Source organism: Salmo salar, chromosome 27 (genome assembly GCF_965601325.2).
Source record: "Salmo salar chromosome 27, fSalSal1, whole genome shotgun sequence".
Classification (NCBI taxonomy): domain Eukaryota; kingdom Metazoa; phylum Chordata; class Actinopteri; order Salmoniformes; family Salmonidae; genus Salmo; species Salmo salar.
The window spans coordinates 25,238,336-25,257,190 of NC_138317.1; the positions used below are offsets into that span (position 1 = coordinate 25,238,336).

Genomic DNA, 18,855 nt, shown 5'->3' on the forward strand with positions numbered 1-18,855 from the left:
AAATAAGAGCCATTTCAGATTCACCCTTTGATCAGGAGAGGAAGTCTCTTTTAGAGTATTGAGATGCACTATTCCACTCTCACCTCTTTGGTTTTGAATGGTAAAGTGAAGGTTAAAGACGACCACTTTTTCAAAACAGAAGAGTGAATAAGGTAGATAGAGAGAGGACAGAGAGAGGACAGAGAGGGGGAAGAAAATGACCATCCCGCCGTCCTCGTCCGTCTGCTGTGGTTGAGTCAGGGTGACATCATCGTCTGCAGTGGCATTGCAGGGTTTTTACTTTCCTTTCGTTCCTTCTTTTCTCCTTCACTAATTTTATTTGCTCATACATCCTGGCTGTCACTTCTCAGCTGCTTCCATCAATCCTCAACTCTCTCTCATTCTGTTGTCTCTCTCTCTCTCTCTATACATCTGTCTCTTTCTATCCCTCTCTTTGTGGCCCTTTGTATCAGATATTGTCTGTGTGTGTGCAGTTGTTACGGCGATCCTATGGATTCTGGCCAGTGTGCAGCTGGTCACATAAGTCGTGTAAAGATGTGTGTGAGAAACACAGTAGGATGCGGTGTGTGTGTGTGTGTGTGTGTGTGTGTGTGTGTGTGTGTGTGTGTGTGTGTGTGTGTGTGTGTGTGTGTGTGTGTGTGTGTGTGTGTGTGTGTGTGTGTGTGCACTGTATTTAAAGCAATTAGCTGTTTTATTTCCTAATCCTCAAAATGCACAGGGGGATTATCGACCCAATGACCTACACACACACACCCCTCTTCCTCCCCCTGACTGAGTATGGTTGTGGGAGTGTAGAAAGTGTTCCAGAAGCTCACCACAGGGGCAGCTAAATATAGAGGAGCTCAGGTCATAACACACTAGAAATAACACTGGAATTATTATGGAATACAGAGCAGGGCCAAGGAAGACACACACACACACACACACACACACACCGATGGAAAGACGGTCTGGAGCACAGCGACACAGACACACAGATACATACACACGCATAGTCCTGCTTCCTACAGGCAGACTATTAGGAGCCTGTCTGAGTCTGGTCGCTAGTCTCCCATCTGATGTGTGTGTTTGTGTGTGTTTTATAATTGCGTACTGGAGGGCTAGAGCTCTGAGGAACTATACGGTAACAGTTTAGTGAATTCGCAGAGAACTACAAGTCTTTCACTGCAAAACATTATAATCTCTACTACCTACTACACACACACACACACACACACACACACACACACACACACACACACACACACACACACACACCGTAAAGATAGTCATTGAATTGGACAGCTGACGGTGTGTTTGTTCCATGATCTCCTGATCGATCCATCCCTAAATCTCATATTTAAAATGACAAAATGACTGTGTTATTATTATGTGGAGGCTGCTGAGGGGAGGACGGCTCATAATAATGGCTGGAACGAGACAAATGGAATGACATCAAACACATGGAAACCATGTGGAAACCATGTGGAAACCATGTGTTTGATGTATTTGATACCATTCTACTTATTCTGCTCCAGTCATTACCACGAGCCCGTCCTCCCCAATTAAGGTGCCACCAACCTCCTGTGGATAAGACAGCTGGCATGATCGGCACATTTCACATGAGTGAAGGCTATAGGCTTTTATCACCCTTTCGTTGGACGTTTGTAAATGATCCAAAATGGGTTATTGTGTCAAACATGTGTAGTCCACTCAGTCGCATTGATTCCCATGCCACCAGTTTATTTAGATTTTTATTTATTTGACCTTTATTTAACTAGGCAAGTCAGTTAAGAAGAAATTCTTATTTTCAATGACGGCCTAGGAACTGTGGGTTAACTGCCTTGTTCAGGGGCAGAACGACAGATTTTTACCTTGTCAGCTCGGGGATTCGATGTCGCAACTTTTTGGTTTTAAGTCCAGCGCTCTAACCACTAGGCTACCTGAGGTTCCCCATGTGCCGTCACAGAGCAATGAACAGAAATCAACTGTGCAAATGCACATAAAAAGTCATTTTACTTGTGAAATAAGATTACTATTGGGCAGTTGTTGAGCTGTTTTGTAACAGTTGGTTGATTCTTTGTTAAAGGGTTTCATAGACTCCATTTTAACTTTCATCACACACTTCTCATCAGTGTCCGAACAACACACACAACCATTTAAGACCATGGTAGCGCAATGAGCTAATGCGTAGTTCCAATCTGATGTTTGAATCTCATGTTATACCCCCTCACAGAAGGAAAGACAAATGAGAGAAGGATGGAAAGAGAGAGAGAGGATGAGAGTAAACGATAGATCATTATTTTCTTGTCACCTCAGCCATAGGAGGATTATCTCCATAAACACTTCCACAATGCCTGTGAGGGGAGGCAAGCCATGCAGTATACTACCAGCCCCCAGGTGGTGTGTGTGTGTGTGTGTGTGTGTGTGTGTGTGTGTGTGTGTGTGTGTGTGTGTGTGTGTGTGTGTGTGTGTGTGTGTGTGTGTGTGTGTGTGTGTGTGTGTGTGTGTGTGTGTGTGTACTCGCCCCCAAGCTCTAAATGTATAGCCCAGGAATAGCAACACGATATATGCTTTTTTCTGTAATGAGTGTGCATAGTGTCTGTGTGTGTGTGTCTGGGTAGGTGTGTGTGTGTCTGGGTAGGTGTGTGTGTCTGGGTAGGTGTGTGTGTGCCTGGGTAGGTGTGTCTGTGCTCACTTACTCCTCTGTGAGGCGCTGTAACATTGCAAAAGAGAGTAATGACATCATCTCTGTCTCTGTCTCTCTCTCTCTCCGTCTCTGTCTCTCTCTGTGTCTAGTGTGTGTGTTGTCCTGGATAACTCTAAGGACACAGATGTATGAGTCTGCAGGGACAGAGGGAAGAAGGGAGGGAACAGCGAGTGAGAGAAATAGAGAGGGGGGAGGGAGGGAGAGCGTGTGAGAGAAATGGAGAGGGGAGAAGGGAGGGAACAGCGAGTGAGAGAAATAGAGAGGGAGGGAACAGCGAGTGAGAGAAATAGAGAGGGGGAGGGAACAGCGAGTGAGAGAAATAGAGAGGGGGAGGGAACAGCGAGTGAGAGAAATAGAGAGGGGAGAAGGGAGGGAACAGCGAGTGAGAGAAATAGAGAGGGGGAGGGAACAGCGAGTGAGAGAAATAGAGAGGGGGAGGGAACAGCGAGTGAGAGAAATAGAGAGGGGAGAAGGGAGGGAACAGCGAGTGAGAGAAATAGAGAGGGGAGAAGGGAGGGAACAGCGAGTGAGAGAAATAGAGAGGGGAGAAGGGAGGGAACAGCGAGTGAGAGAAATAGAGAGGGGAGAAGGGAGGGAAAGAGCAAGTGAGAGAAATAGAGAGGAGAGAAGGGAGGGAAAGAGCCAGTGAGAGAAATAGAGAGGGGAGAAGGGAGGGAAAGAGCGAGTGAGAGAAATAGAGAGGAGAGAAGGGAAGGAAGAGCAAGTGAGAGAAATAGAGAGGAGAGAAGGGAGGGAAAGAGCCAGTGAGAGAAATAGAGAGGGGAGAAGGGAGGGAAAGAGCGAGTGAGAGAAATAGAGAGGAGAGAAGGGAGGGAAAGAGCGAGTGAGAGAAATAGAGAGGAGAGAAGGGAGGGAAAGAGCCAGTGAGAGAAATAGAGAGGAGAGAAGGGAGGGAACAGCGAGTGAGAGAAATAGAGAGGGGAGAAGGGAAGGAAGAGCAAGTGAGAGAAATAGAGAGGGGAGAAGGGAGGGAACAGCGAGTGAGAGAAATAGAGAGGGGGAGGGAACAGCGAGTGAGAGAAATGGAGAGGGGAGAAGGGAGGGAAAGAGCAAGTGAGAGAAATAGAGAGGGGAGAAGGGAGGGAAAGAGCAAGTGAGAGAAATAGAGAGGGGGAGGGAACAGCGAGTGAGAGAAATAGAGAGGGGAGAAGGGAGGGAAAGAGCAAGTGAGAGAAATAGAGAGGGGAGAAGGGAGGGAAAGAGCCAGTGAGAGAAATAGAGAGGGGAGAAGGGAGGGAAAGAGCGAGTGAGAGAAATAGAGAGGAGAGAAGGGAGGGAAAGAGCGAGTGAGAGAAATAGAGAGGAGAGAAGGGAGGGAAAGAGCCAGTGAGTGAAATAGAGAGGAGAGAAGGGAGGGAACAGCGAGTGAGAGAAATAGAGAGGGGAGAAGGGAAGGAAGAGCAAGTGAGAGAAATAGAGAGGGGAGAAGGGAGGGAACAGCGAGTGAGAGAAATAGAGAGGGGAGAAGGGAGGGAACAGCGAGTGAGAGAAATAGAGAGGGGAGAAGGGAGGGAACAGCGAGTGAGAGAAATAGAGAGGGGAGAAGGGAGGGAACAGCGAGTGAGAGAAATAGAGAGGGGGAGGGAACAGCGAGTGAGAGAAATAGAGAGGGGAGAAGGGAGGGAAAGAGCCTGTGAGAGAAATAGAGAGGGGGAGGGAACAGCGAGTGAGAGAAATAGAGAGGGGAGAAGGGAAGGAAGAGCAAGTGAGAGAAATAGAGAGGGGAGAAGTGAGGGAAAGAGCGAGTGAGAGAAATAGAGAGGAGAGAAGGGAGGGAAAGAGCCTGTGAGAGAAATAGAGAGGGGAGAAGGGAGGGAAAGAGCCAGTGAGAGAAATAGAGAGGAGAGAAGGGAGGGAAAGAGCGAGTGAGAGAAATAGAGAGGAGAGAAGGGAGGGAAAGAGCCAGTGAGAGAAATAGAGAGGAGAGAAGGGAGGGAAAGAGCCAGTGAGAGAAATAGAGAGGAGAGAAGGGAGGGAAAGAGCGAGTGAGAGAAATAGAGAGGAGAGAAGGGAGGGAACAGCGAGTGAGAGAAATAGAGAGGGGAGAAGGGAGGGAAAGAGCAAGTGAGAGAAATAGAGAGGAGAGAAGGGAGGGAAAGAGCGAGTGAGAGAAATAGAGAGGAGAGAAGGGAGGGAAAGAGCCAGTGAGAGAAATAGAGAGGGGAGAAGGGAGGGAACAGCGAGTGAGAGAAATAGAGAGGGGAGAAGGGAGGGAAAGAGCGAGTGAGAGAAATAGAGAGGAGAGAAGGGAGGGAAAGAGCGAGTGAGAGAAATAGAGAGGGGAGAAGGGAGGGAACAGCGAGAGAGAGAAATGGAGAGGGGAGAAGGGAGGGAAATAGAGGGCTAACCCTAACCCCACTCCTGCGGGATATGATGAGGTTATGTTTGACGGTTTAGTGAAGGACAGGTAGTGGTCTCATTCGGTCAACACATGACCAGGAATAAACTCCCTATAGCTAACACTTCCCTTTCTAACCTGAAAACAGGTCTTTGTTACAGTGGGAGTTCCTATTTCTATAGCCTCACTGCTTTGTGTGTGTGTGTGTGTGTGTGTGTGTGTGTGTGTGTGTGTGTGTGTGTGTGTGTGTGTGTGTGTGTGTGTGTGTGTGTGTGTGTGTGTGTGTGTGTGTGTGTGTGTGTGTGTGTGTGTGTGTGTGTGTGTGTGTGTGTGTGTGTGTGTGTGTGTGTGTGTGTGTGTGTGTGTGTGTGTGTGTGTGTGTGTGTGTGTTTGTTTGTTTGTTTGTTTTCTCTTGCCTTATACACCTCAACAGTTAATCCAGCCAGACATAATCATTGTTATGAGATCCTACTACTACAAAGGGAGACTTACTGGAGATCCTTTCTAAAAACATTGACCCCTAGTGGTCCGAATATTGACTTTGATCTCAGGCCCTTTTTATGAACAAGTTCCCCCTGTTGATGATACTTATTATGCATTATGGTTGGATCAAAAGATTACATGGAACAAAACAATGAAATGGGAAACAATTACATTTCTATGTGAAGTTGAATTGGACAATGATGTATGTTGATGCTAATATTATGTACAATATTCATTATGTTTCCATATGATGACAGTGGCCTATTGTGGTCAATGTGCCTTGAACTGTTGTTTTCTGGCTGTTTCTCTCAGTTCATTGGAATTAACTTAGTGCTTATGACACACCCCTCACTATTGTCATTGGTTGCACTAGTTGCACTGTTTGTCAACAAAACCTGGTTCAAGCATTCATGGCATTGCCCTGAAGAAAACACGTTGATGCCGAAACATTGGTGATCTACCCAATAAATGACTGAGAGTTTATATATGGAGTGTCACTCTTTATTTGTATAGCTTATAGTTTATTGGCCTTTAGTCAGCACCTCTACATTAAATCATTTTCTCTGGGTGTTTTTGTATGTTCCCCATTCTGAACACTTCTTCTTTCTTTGACTATGATGCTGACAAAATCAACCTATTCCCTATTCTCAAGTTAAAAATACCAACTCAGACATTTGAATTGTTATACAAGGTGGATAAAACTAGGCCTATTTTTCCTGAATCCTTTCGAAGGAAGAAGAGAGGATTTGAACATTGGATTTGAACATTTGTATAAAAAAAATAAAAATAAAAAATAAAAATAATTCTCTGTCATCTTTCTATGTGATTTTTGATCCTAACCCTTCTGTCATTCCTTCTCTCTTTCCCTCTCTTCTCTCTCTCCAGGTTTTCGCAGAAATGAAGACATGAGAGCGATGGAGGTGTTGCCTATTCTGAAGGAAAAAGTTGCCTTCCTATCAGGTATGTGTGTGTGTGTGTGTGTGTGTGTGTGTGTGTGTGTGTGTGTGTGTGTGTGTGTGTGTGTGTGTGAGAGAGAATCCTCCTTGTTTCTTTCTTCATAAACAAAGCTAATGGAACATGACACATTGGCTACTTAGAGCTTTACACACTTACAGCTCCCAGGCATGGAATTACACACACACACACACTCTCTCTCTGAGTGTGTGTAATTATAGCTGTGACCCGTGGCTACTGAGAGGTCAGACCCCAGACACTTGACCTTTGACCTCTCGTCTGTTGTTCCTGCCAGTTCTCGACTATTTTAGTGTTCAATGTTTCTCATCGCGCCGAAGCAGGAGGAACAAATGCCTGTGTGTTTGTGACGGTGTGTTTGTGACTGTGTGTTTGTGACTGTGTGTTTGTGACTGTGTGTTTGTGACTGTGTGTTTGTGTCTGTGTGTTTGTGACTGTGTGTTTGTGTCTGTGTGTTTGTGTCTGTGTGTTTGTGACTGTGTGTTTGTGTCTGTGTGTTTGTGACTGTGTGTTTGTGACTGTGTGTTTGTGACTGTGTGTCTGTCTGTGTGTTTGTGTCTGTGTGTGTGTGTTTGTTTGTGACTGTGTTTGTGACTGTTTGTGTCTGTGTGTTTGTCTGTGTGTTTGTGTCTGTGTCTGTGTGTTTGTTTGTGACTGTGTGTTTGTGTCTGTGTGTCTGTGTGTTTGTTTGTGACTGTGTGTTTGTGTCTGTGTGTTTGTCTGTGTGTTTGTCTGTGTGTTTGTTTGTGACTGTGTGTTTGTGTCTGTGTGTTTGTGACTGTGTGTTTGTATCTGTGACTGTGTGTTTGTGTCTGTGACTGTGTGTTTGTGTCTGTGACTGTGTGTTTGTGTCTGTGACTGTGTGTTTGTGTCTGTGACTGTGTGTCTGTGACGGTGTGTTTGTGTCTGTGACTGTGTGTCTGTGACGGTGTGTCTGTGTGTTTGTTTGTGACTGTGTGTTTGTGTCTGTGTGTTTGTCTGTGTGTTTGTCTGTGTGTTTGTTTGTGACTGTGTGTTTGTGTCTGTGTGTTTGTGACTGTGTGTTTGTATCTGTGACTGTGTGTTTGTGTCTGTGACTGTGTGTTTGTGTCTGTGACTGTGTGTTTGTGTCTGTGACTGTGTGTTTGTGTCTGTGACTGTGTGTCTGTGACGGTGTGTTTGTGTCTGTGACTGTGTGTCTGTGACGGTGTGTCTGTGACGGTGTGTCTGTGACTGTGTGTTTGTGTCTGTGACTGTGTGTTTGTGACTGTGTGTCTGTGACTGTGTGTTTGTGTCTGACTGTGTGTTTGTGTCTGTGACTGTGTGTTTGTGTCTGTGACTGTGTGTTTGTGTCTGACTGTGTGACTGTGTGTTTGTGTCTGTGACTGTGTGTCTGTGACTGTGTGTTTATGTCTGTGACTGTGTGTTTGTGTCTGTGACTGTGTGTTTGTGTCTGTGTGTTTGTGTCTGTGACTGTGTGTTTGTGACTGTGACTGTGTGTTTGTGTCTGTGACTGTGTGTTTGTGACTGCGTGTTTGTGTCTGTGACTGTGTCTGTGACTGTGTGTTTGTGTCTGTGTGTTTGTGTCTGTGACTGTGTGTTTGTGTCTGTGACTGTGTGTTTGTGTCTGTGTGTTTGTGTCTGTGTGTTTGTGTCTGTGACTGTGTGTTTGTGTCTGTGTGTTTGTGTCTGTGTGTTTGTGTCTGTGTGTTTGTGTCTGTGTGTTTGTGTCTGTGACTGTGTGTTTGTGTCTGTGTGTTATTCCTCTTCCTCTTTTGTCTGACTCCACTCTCCTCCTGCGTGTGGCCAAGGTCACTGACAGACCATAATAAACAGAAGTATGACTCGGAGAGAGAAATAAAGAGAGGAAGAGAGAGGAGGGTCTGAGTGACTGGTTGCTATAGTGATTAGTTACTCTCTGTCATAACCATTTCCCATCAATGCATTTTGGAAAGTAATTGGCTTTGAAAGGAGAGGAGTGGTTGGGGGAGGAAGGGTGAAAGGAAGAGGGTGGTGTAGGAAATGAGTCGGGAGGTATTGAAATATGAAGAAATGTGGGGGTGGAGGGTGGTATAGATTGTGTATCCAGATACAATTAGGTCTACATAACACATTGATATAGTCAAAGAAATGACTACAGGGTTTCTATAGAAATACTTCTATATTTCTGTATACTGCTATATAGTTATCCTGATAAAAATCATATTTCCCCTGCCTCTGAGTACCTGTTACTGAATTGTGTGGCCATGATCATACTCATGGGAATATAACTGTGTGTGTGTGTGTGTGTGTGTGTGTGTGTGTGTGTGTGTGTGTGTGTGTGTGTGTGTGTGTGTGTGTGTGTGTGTGTGTGTGTGTGTGTGTGTGTGTGTGTGTGTGTGTGTGTGTGTGTGTGTGTGTGTGTGTGTACGCTGCACTGTGCTCTAAGCTGACCGTTTTATCCTGTGTGTGTGTGTGTGTGTGTGTTCCAGGGGGCAGAGACAGACGCGGTGGTCCAGTGTTAACGTTTCCTTCACGCAGTAACCATGACAGAATACGAGCCGACGACCTCAGAAGACTCATAGCGTACCTCGCTGGCATCCCCAAGTACGTGTGTTTGTGTCTTTGTGTGTGTACAGTATCTGCATGTGTACATATTGTGTGTATATTTGTATGGTTGGTTTAGTCTCTTGGATTCAGATCTTTAACCAAACACGAGAGAGAGAGAGCGGGGGAGGGAGGAAGAGAAAAATGGAGTGATGAAAACAAAGAGAGGGATATTGTGGGCCAGAATACCTGCTGCAGCTCCTCTGCTGCCAAGAACCCTTCCTCCACACTGTCACTAGAGAGAGGGAGAGAGAGATGGATGAAGAGATGGAGAGTCGGACCGAGGAAGAGGGAGGGATAGCGAGAGGGATGGGGAGTCGGAAACGAAAAGGAGGGAGTGAGGGATGGAGACAGCGAGGGGAAGAGGATAGAGCGGGAGACAGCAAGGGATTAAAACGGAGAGAGAGAGAGAGAGAGAGAGAGAGAGAGAGCGCATGTGCGGGGAGGTGTGTGTGAACAACAGTGTCGCAGCAGCAGAGGCGGTACGGTTTCTGTATCTGCTCAGTGGTAGTTGTTGGCTAAGTTTGAGTAGGTCTACGCTGCTGCTGTCTCCTTCTAGGTACGTCTCTCCTCTCTCTCCATCGTATCGCTCTCTCCTCATCAAAAATCTCTTAACGGTTCTTCTCGCTCTCTATGTAAATGAGATGTAGATCTCTCTCAGCTTTTTCACTCTGTCCTCTGTATAATGTGTTTCTGTGTTTGTGTGTTCTCTATCTCTCCCTCTCTCTGTCTCTCTCCCTCTCTTTTCAGTGTATAGGGAGTCAGAATTTCTGTTTTATTTTTAGTTTACCTGGAAAACATCTGCAGACTGTCTTTAGCTGACAAACAAATGGACAGACAGACAGATGTTAGAGAGGAGGAAAGGATGGATAGAAAGAGAAGGAATCCAGAAATAGAGTCTTAGGAGGGAATAAGGGATTGTGAGAGATGAAGGATAGATCCTTGAGAGAGAGAGAGAGAGAGAGAGAGAGAGAGAGAGAGAGAGAGAGAGAGAGAGAGAGAGGAGGAGAGAGAGAGAGAGAGAGAGAGAGAGAGAGAGAGAGAGAGAGAGAGAGAGAGAGAGAGAGAGAGAGGAGAGAGAGAGAGAGAGAGAGAGAGAGAGAGAGAGAGAGAGAGAGAGAGAGAGAGAGAGAGAACTCTCTGGGGCTGAGTGTTGTGGTCCACAGAGAGAAGGAATAGAGAGAAAGACAGGGGGGGATGACTAGAGGCTGTTTATTACTAGCCATGCAGGATGTATGGTGCAGTGGGAGAAGATTAGTTTAACTACGGTCTTGATGCTGGTGATGGATTCAGTCTCTTCTGCTTTGTTTTGGTCGTTATGCTGAGTGTTAGGCTGCAGATTTTTCTTATCTGGCTGGAAATCACTGTGTTTGTGTGTTTGTGTGCGCGTCCGCACTGCAGTGCATGCTATATGTGCTTTTCACAGTACAGAAAATGCGTCATCTCCATCTCATGGTTTGTTTTGATTCCCTCCCTACCTCCTCCCTTTCCTCTCTTTCTCTACCTCCCACTCACCCCCCTCCCCCTGTCTCTACCACTTCTCTCTGCCCCCTCCCCTTTCCCACCCTCCCACTCTCACTCCTTCGCTACCACCTCTCCCCCTCCTACCTTCTCTCTCCCTCCCACCTCCCTCCACACTATCTTTCGCTACCACCTTCCCTCTCCCTCCTCCCACCCACCCCCTCCCTCCACCCTTCCTCCTCCCTCCCCCGGTCCAGTGAGGAGGTGATCCAGCATGGCTTCACAGTCATAGTAGACATGCGAGGCAGTAAATGGGACAGTATCAAACCTCTACTGAAGATCCTCCAGGAGTCGTTCCCCTGCTGTATTCACATAGCGCTCATCATCAAACCAGACAACTTCTGGCAGAAACAACGCACCAACTTCGGCAGCTCCAAGTTCGAATTTGAGGTAAAATGACTGTTTTTCTTTATTCAATTGCAGAGATCTGGTGTGCCTCAAACATGATTTTGAGGTTCATATAGTTTTTTCGGACAGTCAAGCAATTAAAATAATGAATTGTAGTTAATGGCATTAGGTAATCATAATTAATCACAATTTTAGAATTAGCTAAAATTTGGCCTAATAAAAAGCAGTGCAGTGAGTTATAGGCATACTATATTTTGATATAATTAAATAAACATAAAATAATTTGTATCAGAATGTTTTAATGGCATTTTTACCATACACAACACAAAAGTCACTAACATACAGCTAGCTATTAGGCCTAAAGCTCCCAATATTTTAAGGCCTACCTCCTATCAATGTTTTTGTAGTTTAACACTTGCAGGCACACACACACACACACACACACAAACACCCACACAGACACACTGTTAAAGCTTCAGGCGTTCTAAATGAGCGTTCTCCCTGTTTCTGATTGGAGGGTTGACTATTGGAAAAAATAACTGTCTCTATGGATACAAAGACCAAAAAGCTTAAAAACCTGTCCAACAATGTTATGAATTCCACAGAAGACAATAACAACAGATCAGCCAGGTCTGAGTTCATGTAAAATGTCATAGAACTGTTATCTCGCCTAGGCTACATATCCATGTTCTTCAACATGAACCTGTCGCACGCTGCTAGTACTACAACAGGGATAATTTGCTTAAACCTTTTGACCTATGAACTACAACAAAAACAGTAGCCTAGCTAAATGGAATGGATTTCCTGTTCTGATTAAAATAATTGTGTGAAGTTAGTTGAATCAATAGGCATTCGGCCATTGTAAACATTATTTGGATTAGCTAGCTAGGTAACGCTAGCACAATGAGCTAGCTACTAACGTACAAATTATTTTTTTTACTGTTATCTAAAGAAACGCCTGGGAATGTGTTCATGTTTGAACTTTAGTTAAAAATGGTTGCTCAAAGCAGCGCGCATAATGGATGTTTGGGTTGGTTTATAACGGAAAAGATGCGGGCGCATTGATGTGGCCTGAAGCTGATCTTGGTTCTGATCCTGAACAGTCAGATCGCTGGCAACAAGTACAAGAAGCTGCCATGTGTGGAATCATAGCTTGTTTCCGCTAGCTGTATCTTGCGCTTGATACTATGTCTTGTTTTAATGTGTTTTGCCTTATTTCATGTGAATGCTAAAATTCGCTAGCTAGCTAACCAACAACTGTACCGATGTATTTGAGAGACAACAAGCGCAAATTGTGCAAATGTATTTATGTTTTCAATAAACATTTGGTGACGAATACAGCATGTTGTCAACAATCTATGGCCAAGCCTATCTGCTTTGACCCAAAATTGCGCTCGCGTCGGTTTTGTTGCTGAACAACCAACAGAAAGAGTGCACATTGCACACAGGATTAAGTGTGTGTTTGTGTGTGTGTTGCGCTTAAAAGGGTCAGTGTGGAAACACGTGCGTTTAAAAGGGTCTGTGCGCTGAAGAAATGGAGATGCGTTTAACAGCATCGGAAAAAATACGGCTTTATAAATGCCGTGCCATAACACGTTATTAACGTCTTATCTTTGACAGCCCTAATTGTTTTATTATGGCCTTTTTTTGTTCTTCCAATGAATTTTAATACCAGTGCCTTTGCCGAAGCAGAACAAACCCAACAGCAACATGGCATGGTGTGTGTTAACGTTGGAGGTCTACTGCTCTGTAATACTTTGCTGTATTACATTGTAGATTTATAATCACAATGGGATATTGTTTGGAGCTGCTTGTTTTGACACACACAAGCTGCTGTTTTCAGTTGTTTTTGATAGGCTTGATTACTTCTATGTAAACTTCTATCTGTTATTGTTGAAAATCCTTCAGAACAAGGCAATAATGTAATAGTATTAAATCCTGCAGAGCAAGACAATAATGTAATAGTATTAAATCCTGCAGAACAAGACAATAATGTAATAGTGTTAAATCCGGCAGAGCATGGCAATAATGTAATAGTATTAAATCCTGCAGAGCAAGGCAATAATGTAATGGTGTTAAATCCTGCAGAACAAGGCAATAATGTAATAGTGTTAAATCCGGCAGAGCAAGGCAATAATGTAATAGTATTAAATCCTGCAGAGCAAGGCAATAATGTAATAGTGTTAAATCCTGCAGAGCAAGACAATAATGTAATAGTATTAAATCCTGCAGAGCAAGACAATAATGTAATAGTATTAAATCCTGCAGAGCAAGGCAATAATGTAATGGTGTTAAATCCTGCAGAGCAAGGCAATAATGTAATAGTGTTAAATCCTGCAGAGCAAGGCAATAATGTAATGGTGTTAAATCCTGCAGAGCAAGGCAATAATGTAATGGAGCGATATGCTATTTGGTTTGATTTATATACAGTTTTATTTGCTGTGATAATGTGATAATGTGTGGAGCTCTACTTTTTGTTGTTGTATTAAGTTCCCCCCCCCCCCCCCCCCCCCCCCACACACACACACACACACACACACACACACACACACACACACACACACACACACACACACACACACACAGTTGCACACCCTGTTAGAGCAGAACCACTGGTGTATTGGCTTGTTTCAATTGGTTGATGGTGTGTGAAGCCATGTCACTGTCAGCCAGTCACCACAGGGCAAAATACACATACAGGATTAAACACCACCTGCTCTCTCTACCCTGCTGTGCGTGTGTGTGCGTGTGTGTGCGTGTGAGGCCGTGCCTGCGTTTGTGTGCGTGCATGTGTGTGTGTTTTTCAGCGCCACATTTTGCTCTGTAAAATCACTTTGTCGTCCAATGCTGGGTTATGCTTTTAAAATGTGAACATTAAATATTAACATTTCATTAGGAGCTGAAACAGATGGAACATTACTGTATAAGAGATGGAGGGAACAGAGCGAGAGATGGAGGGAACAGAGCGAGAGATGGGGGGAACAGAGCGAGAGATGGGGGGAACAGAGCGAGAGATGGAGGGAACAGAGCGAGAGATGGAGGGAACAGAGCGAGAGATGGAGGGAACAGAGCGAGAGATGGAGGGAACAGAGCGAGAGATGGAGGGAACAGAGCGAGAGATGGGGGGAACAGAGCGAGAGATGGGGGGAACAGAGCGAGAGATGGAGGGAACAGAGCGAGAGATGGAGGGAACAGAGCGAGAGATGGAGGGAACAGAGCGAGAGATGGGGGAACAGAGCGAGAGATGGAGGGAACAGAGCGAGAGATGGAGGGAACAGAGCGAGAGATGGGGGGAACAGAGCGAGAGATGGAGGGAACAGAGCGAGAGATGGGGGAACAGAGCGAGAGATGGAGGGAACAGAGCGAGAGATGGAGGGAACAGAGCGAGAGATGGGGAACAGAGCGAGAGATGGAGGGAACAGAGCGAGAGATGGAGGGAACAGAGCGAGAGATGGGGGAACAGAGCGAGAGATGGAGGGAACAGAGCGAGAGATGGGGGAACAGAGCGAGAGATGGAGGGAACAGAGCGAGAGATGGAGGGAACAGAGCGAGAGATGGGGAACAGAGCGAGAGATGGGGGGAACAGAGCGAGAGATGGAGGGAACAGAGCGAGAGATGGAGGGAACAGAGCGAGAGATGGAGGGAACAGAGCGAGAGATGGGGGGAACAGAGCGAGAGATGGGGGAACAGAGCGAGAGATGGGGGGAACAGAGCGAGAGATGGAGGGAACAGAGCGAGAGATGGAGGGAACAGAGCGAGAGATGGGGGGAACAGAGCGAGAGATGGGGGGAACAGAGCGAGAGATGGGGGGAACAGAGCGAGAGATGGGGGGAACAGAGCGAGAGATGGGGGGAACAGAGCGAAAGATGGAGGGAACAGAGCGAGAGATGGGGGGAACAGAGCGAGAGATGGGGGGAACAGAGCGAGAGATGGGGGAACAGAGCGAAAGATGGAGGGAACAGAGCGAGAGATGGGGGAACAGAGCGAGAGATGGAGGGAACAGAGCGAGAGATGGAGGGAACAGAGCGAGAGATGGAGAGAACAGAGCGAGAGATGGGGGAACAGAGCGAGAGATGGGGGGAACAGAGCGAGAGATGGGGGGAACAGAGCGAAAGATGGAGGGAACAGAGCGAGAGATGGGGGGAACAGAGCGAGAGATGGGGGGAACAGAGCGAGAGATGGGGGGAACAGAGCGAGAGATGGAGGGAACAGAGCGAGAGATGGAGGGAACAGAGCGAGAGATGGAGGGAACAGAGCGAGAGATGGAGAGAACAGAGCGAGAGATGGGGGAACAGAGCGAGAGATGGAGGGAACAGAGCGAGAGATGGAGAGAACAGAGCGAGAGCTGTGGGAAAGAGCGAGAGATGGGGGGAACAGAGCGAGAGATGGGGGGAACAGAGCTGGAGGGAACAGAGATGGGGGGAACAGAGCGAGAGATGGGGGGAACAGAGCGAGAGATGGAGGGAACAGAGCGAGAGATGGAGGGAACAGAGCGAGAGATGGGGGAACAGAGCGAGAGATGGGGGGAACAGAGCGAGAGATGGGGGGAACAGAGCTGGAGGGAACAGAGATGGAGGGAACAGAGCGAGAGATGGAGGGAACAGAGCGAGAGATGGGGGAAAGAGCGAGAGATGGGGGGAACAGAGCGAGAGATGTGGGAACAGAGCGAGAGATGGGGGGAACAGAGCGAGAGATGGGGGGAACAGAGCGAGAGATGGGGGAACAGAGATGGAGGGAACAGAGATGGGGGAACAGAGCGAGAGATGGGGGGAACAGAGCGAGAGATGGAGGGAACAGAGCGAGAGATGGAGGGAACAGAGCGAGAGATGGGGAAAGAGCGAGAGATGGGGGGAACAGAGCGAGAGATGGGGGGAACAGAGCGAGAGATGGGGGGAACAGAGCGAAAGATGGAGGGAACAGAGCGAGAGATGGAGGGAACAGAGCGAGAGATGGAGGGAACAGAGCGAGAGATGGAGAGAACAGAGCGAGAGATGGGGGAACAGAGCGAGAGATGGAGGGAACAGAGCAAGAGATGGAGAGAACAGAGCGAGAGATGTGGGAAAGAGCGAGAGATGGGGGGAACAGAGCGAGAGATGGGGGGAACAGAGATGGAGGGAACAGAGATGGGGGGAACAGAGCGAGAGATGGGGGGAACAGAGCGAGAGATGGAGGGAACAGAGCGAGAGATGGAGGGAACAGAGCGAGAGATGTGGGAAAGAGCGAGAGATGGGGGGAACAGAGCGAGAGATGGGGGGAACAGAGATGGAGGGAACAGAGATGGAGGGAACAGAGCGAGAGATGGAGGGAACAGAGCGAGAGATGTGGGAAAGAGCGAGAGATGGGGGGAACAGAGCGAGAGATGTGGGAAAGAGCGAGAGATGGGGGGAACAGAGCGAGAGATGGGGGGAACAGAGCGAGAGATGGGGGAACAGAGATGGAGGGAACAGAGATGGGGGGAACAGAGCGAGAGATGGAGGGAACAGAGCGAGAGATGGAGGGAACAGAGCGAGAGATGGAGAGATGGGCTGACGCGTTCTAACCTTAACTTGTTGTGATTTTCTCCTCTGCCTTTCTTTGGATTTAGAGGGCTATGCATCTTTAATATGTTTCTTCCATCACTCCTCTCATTCTGACTATCATCCTGCCCACGCAAGGCTTTGTCATGTCTCTCTCCTCAGCCCTCTCTCCTCAGCCCTCTTTCCTCCGCCCTCTCTCCTCAGCCCTCTCTCCTCAGCCCTCTCTCCTCAGCCCTCTCTCCTCAGCCCTCTCTCCTCCGCCCCTCTCCCTCCTCAGCCCTCTCTCCTCAGCCCTCTCTCCTCAGCCCTCTCTCCTCAGCCCTCTCTCCTCTGCCCTCTCTCCTCAGCCCTCTCTCCTCAGCCCTCTCTCCTCAGCCCTCTCTCCTCAGCCCTCTCTCCTCAGCCCTCTTTCCTCAGCCCTCTCTCCTCAGCCCTCTTCCTCAGCCTCTCTCCTCAGCCCTCTCTCCTCAGCCCTCTCTCCTCAGCCCTCTCTCCTCAGCCCTCTTTCCTCAGCCCTCTCTCCTCAGCCCTCTCTCCTCAGCCCTCTCTCCTCAGCCCTCTCTCCTCAGCCCTCTCTCCTCAGCCCTCTCTCTCCTCTTCCCTCTCTCCTCAGCCCTCTCTCCCTCAGCCCTCTCTCCTCAGCCCTCTCTCCTCAGCCCTCTCTCCTCAGCCCTCTCTCCTCCGCCCTCTCTCCTCCGCCCTCTCTCCTCAGCCCTCTCTCCTCAGCCCTCTTTCCTCAGTCCTCTCTCCTCAGCCCTCTCTCCTTCGCCCTCTCTCCTCCGCCCTCTCTCCTCAGCCCTCTCTCCTCAGCCCTCTCTCCTCAGCCCTCTCTCCTCAGCCCTCTCTCCTCAGCCCTCTCTCCTCAGCCCTCTCTCCTCTCTCTATCCTTCAATCTGGCACAGATTGTGGATGTTAACCTTGCTGTGTGGGTTTGGTATTATCTAGGGAACATAAAGCACTTGAGAATGGAAACAATCTCTCCCATATTTCTCAATCTGTACAGACATGTCTTTACCTTTTCTGAGCAAAAAGTCATTTTAGAAATGAACCCCAAAAAACGTTATATAAATCAAATCATATCAAAGTTTATTTGTCACGTGCGCCGAATACAACAGGTATTCAGTGAAATGCTTACTTACAGGCTCTAACCAATAGTGCGAAAAATGTGTGTGTGTGTGGGGGTGGGGGTGGGGGGGGGGGGGGGGTGTAAGTAAAGAAATAAAACAACAGTAAAAAGACATTTGAGTAGCAAGGCTATATACAGACACCGGTTAGTCAGGCTTATTGAGGTAGTAGGTATGGTTAAAGGTTAAAGTGACTATGCATATATGGGATGAGTAAGTGACCCACACAACACTAATGGGGATTCAGACACGGGGTGGGCACAGGGTGGGCACGGCGTGGGCACGGGGTGGGCACGGGGTGGGCACGGCGTGGACACGGGGTGGGCACGGCGTGGACACGGGGTGGGCACGGGGTGGGCACGGCGTGGACACGGGGTGGCCACGGGGTGAGCTTCTCCTGGTCCTGTCTACCATTGTTAACCAAAAAGCTGTGATGATTCGGTTGGAATTGATTAAAACCTTCTCTATCCCTTACTCTCGTCCCTGTCTTTCCCTTCCCTCGTCATCTTTCTTCCTCATCTCTCTCTCTCTCCCTCCCCCCACGCCTCCCCTCTCTTCCTCTCCCGTATTCTCTCTAGACCACCATGGTGTCGTTGGAGGGTCTGTCTAAGGTGGTTGACCCCTCCCAGCTGACCTCTGACTTCGAGGGAAGTCTTGAATACAACCATGATGAGTGGATCGAGGTACATCCTGCCGATCAATGAATCATTTAATCAATCAATGGTTTGCCTTTTTTTAGATAAGATATATATATATATATATATATATATATATATATATATAGAAACTAAAATATATATACACACACACACACACAATGTAGCTGTCTTAGTCAGTACAACCAGAAGTTAATCAATACATCCATATATCTGTGTTCTTTTCCAGGTGCGGGTTGCGTTTGAGGAGTTTACGGGGCACGCGGGTCACATGTTGTCGAGGCTGGAGGAGATGCAGGAGGTGGTGGCGAGGAAAGACTTCCCCACGGACCTGGACGGGGCGCGGCGCATGATAGAGGAACACGCCACGCTGAAGAAGAAGGTCATCAAAGCTCCTATAGAGGAACTGGATACGGAGGGACAGAGGTAGGCTACACACTCACTCACTCACACTCACACTCACTCACTCACTCACTCACTCACTCACTCACTCACTCACTCACTCACTCACTCACACACACACACACACACACACACACACACTCACTCACTCACACACACACACACACACACACACACACACACACACACACACACACACACACACACACACACACACACA

At 47.5% G+C, this 18,855-nt stretch overlaps 1 protein-coding gene across 9 annotated transcripts in view; it reads left to right on the forward strand.

The window, feature by feature from the left end:
• Nucleotides 1-18,855, forward strand: part of LOC106588786 (triple functional domain protein) — a 116,595-nt gene that overhangs the window by 33,978 nt on the left and 63,762 nt on the right. For 8 of the 9 annotated variants that reach the window (XM_045709540.2, XM_082970131.1, XM_082970132.1 and 5 more), the window contains exons 3-7: nt 6,417-6,491; nt 8,954-9,068; nt 10,787-10,979; nt 18,156-18,260; nt 18,463-18,659. In XM_045709540.2, coding sequence (XP_045565496.2) covers nt 6,417-6,491; nt 8,954-9,068; nt 10,787-10,979; nt 18,156-18,260; nt 18,463-18,659 — 685 coding nt within the window. Of the gene's footprint in view, nt 1-6,416; nt 6,492-8,953; nt 9,069-9,487; nt 9,628-10,786; nt 10,980-18,155; nt 18,261-18,462; nt 18,660-18,855 lie in introns of those variants that run through there. The other variant, XM_045709542.2, reaches the window with a different exon arrangement.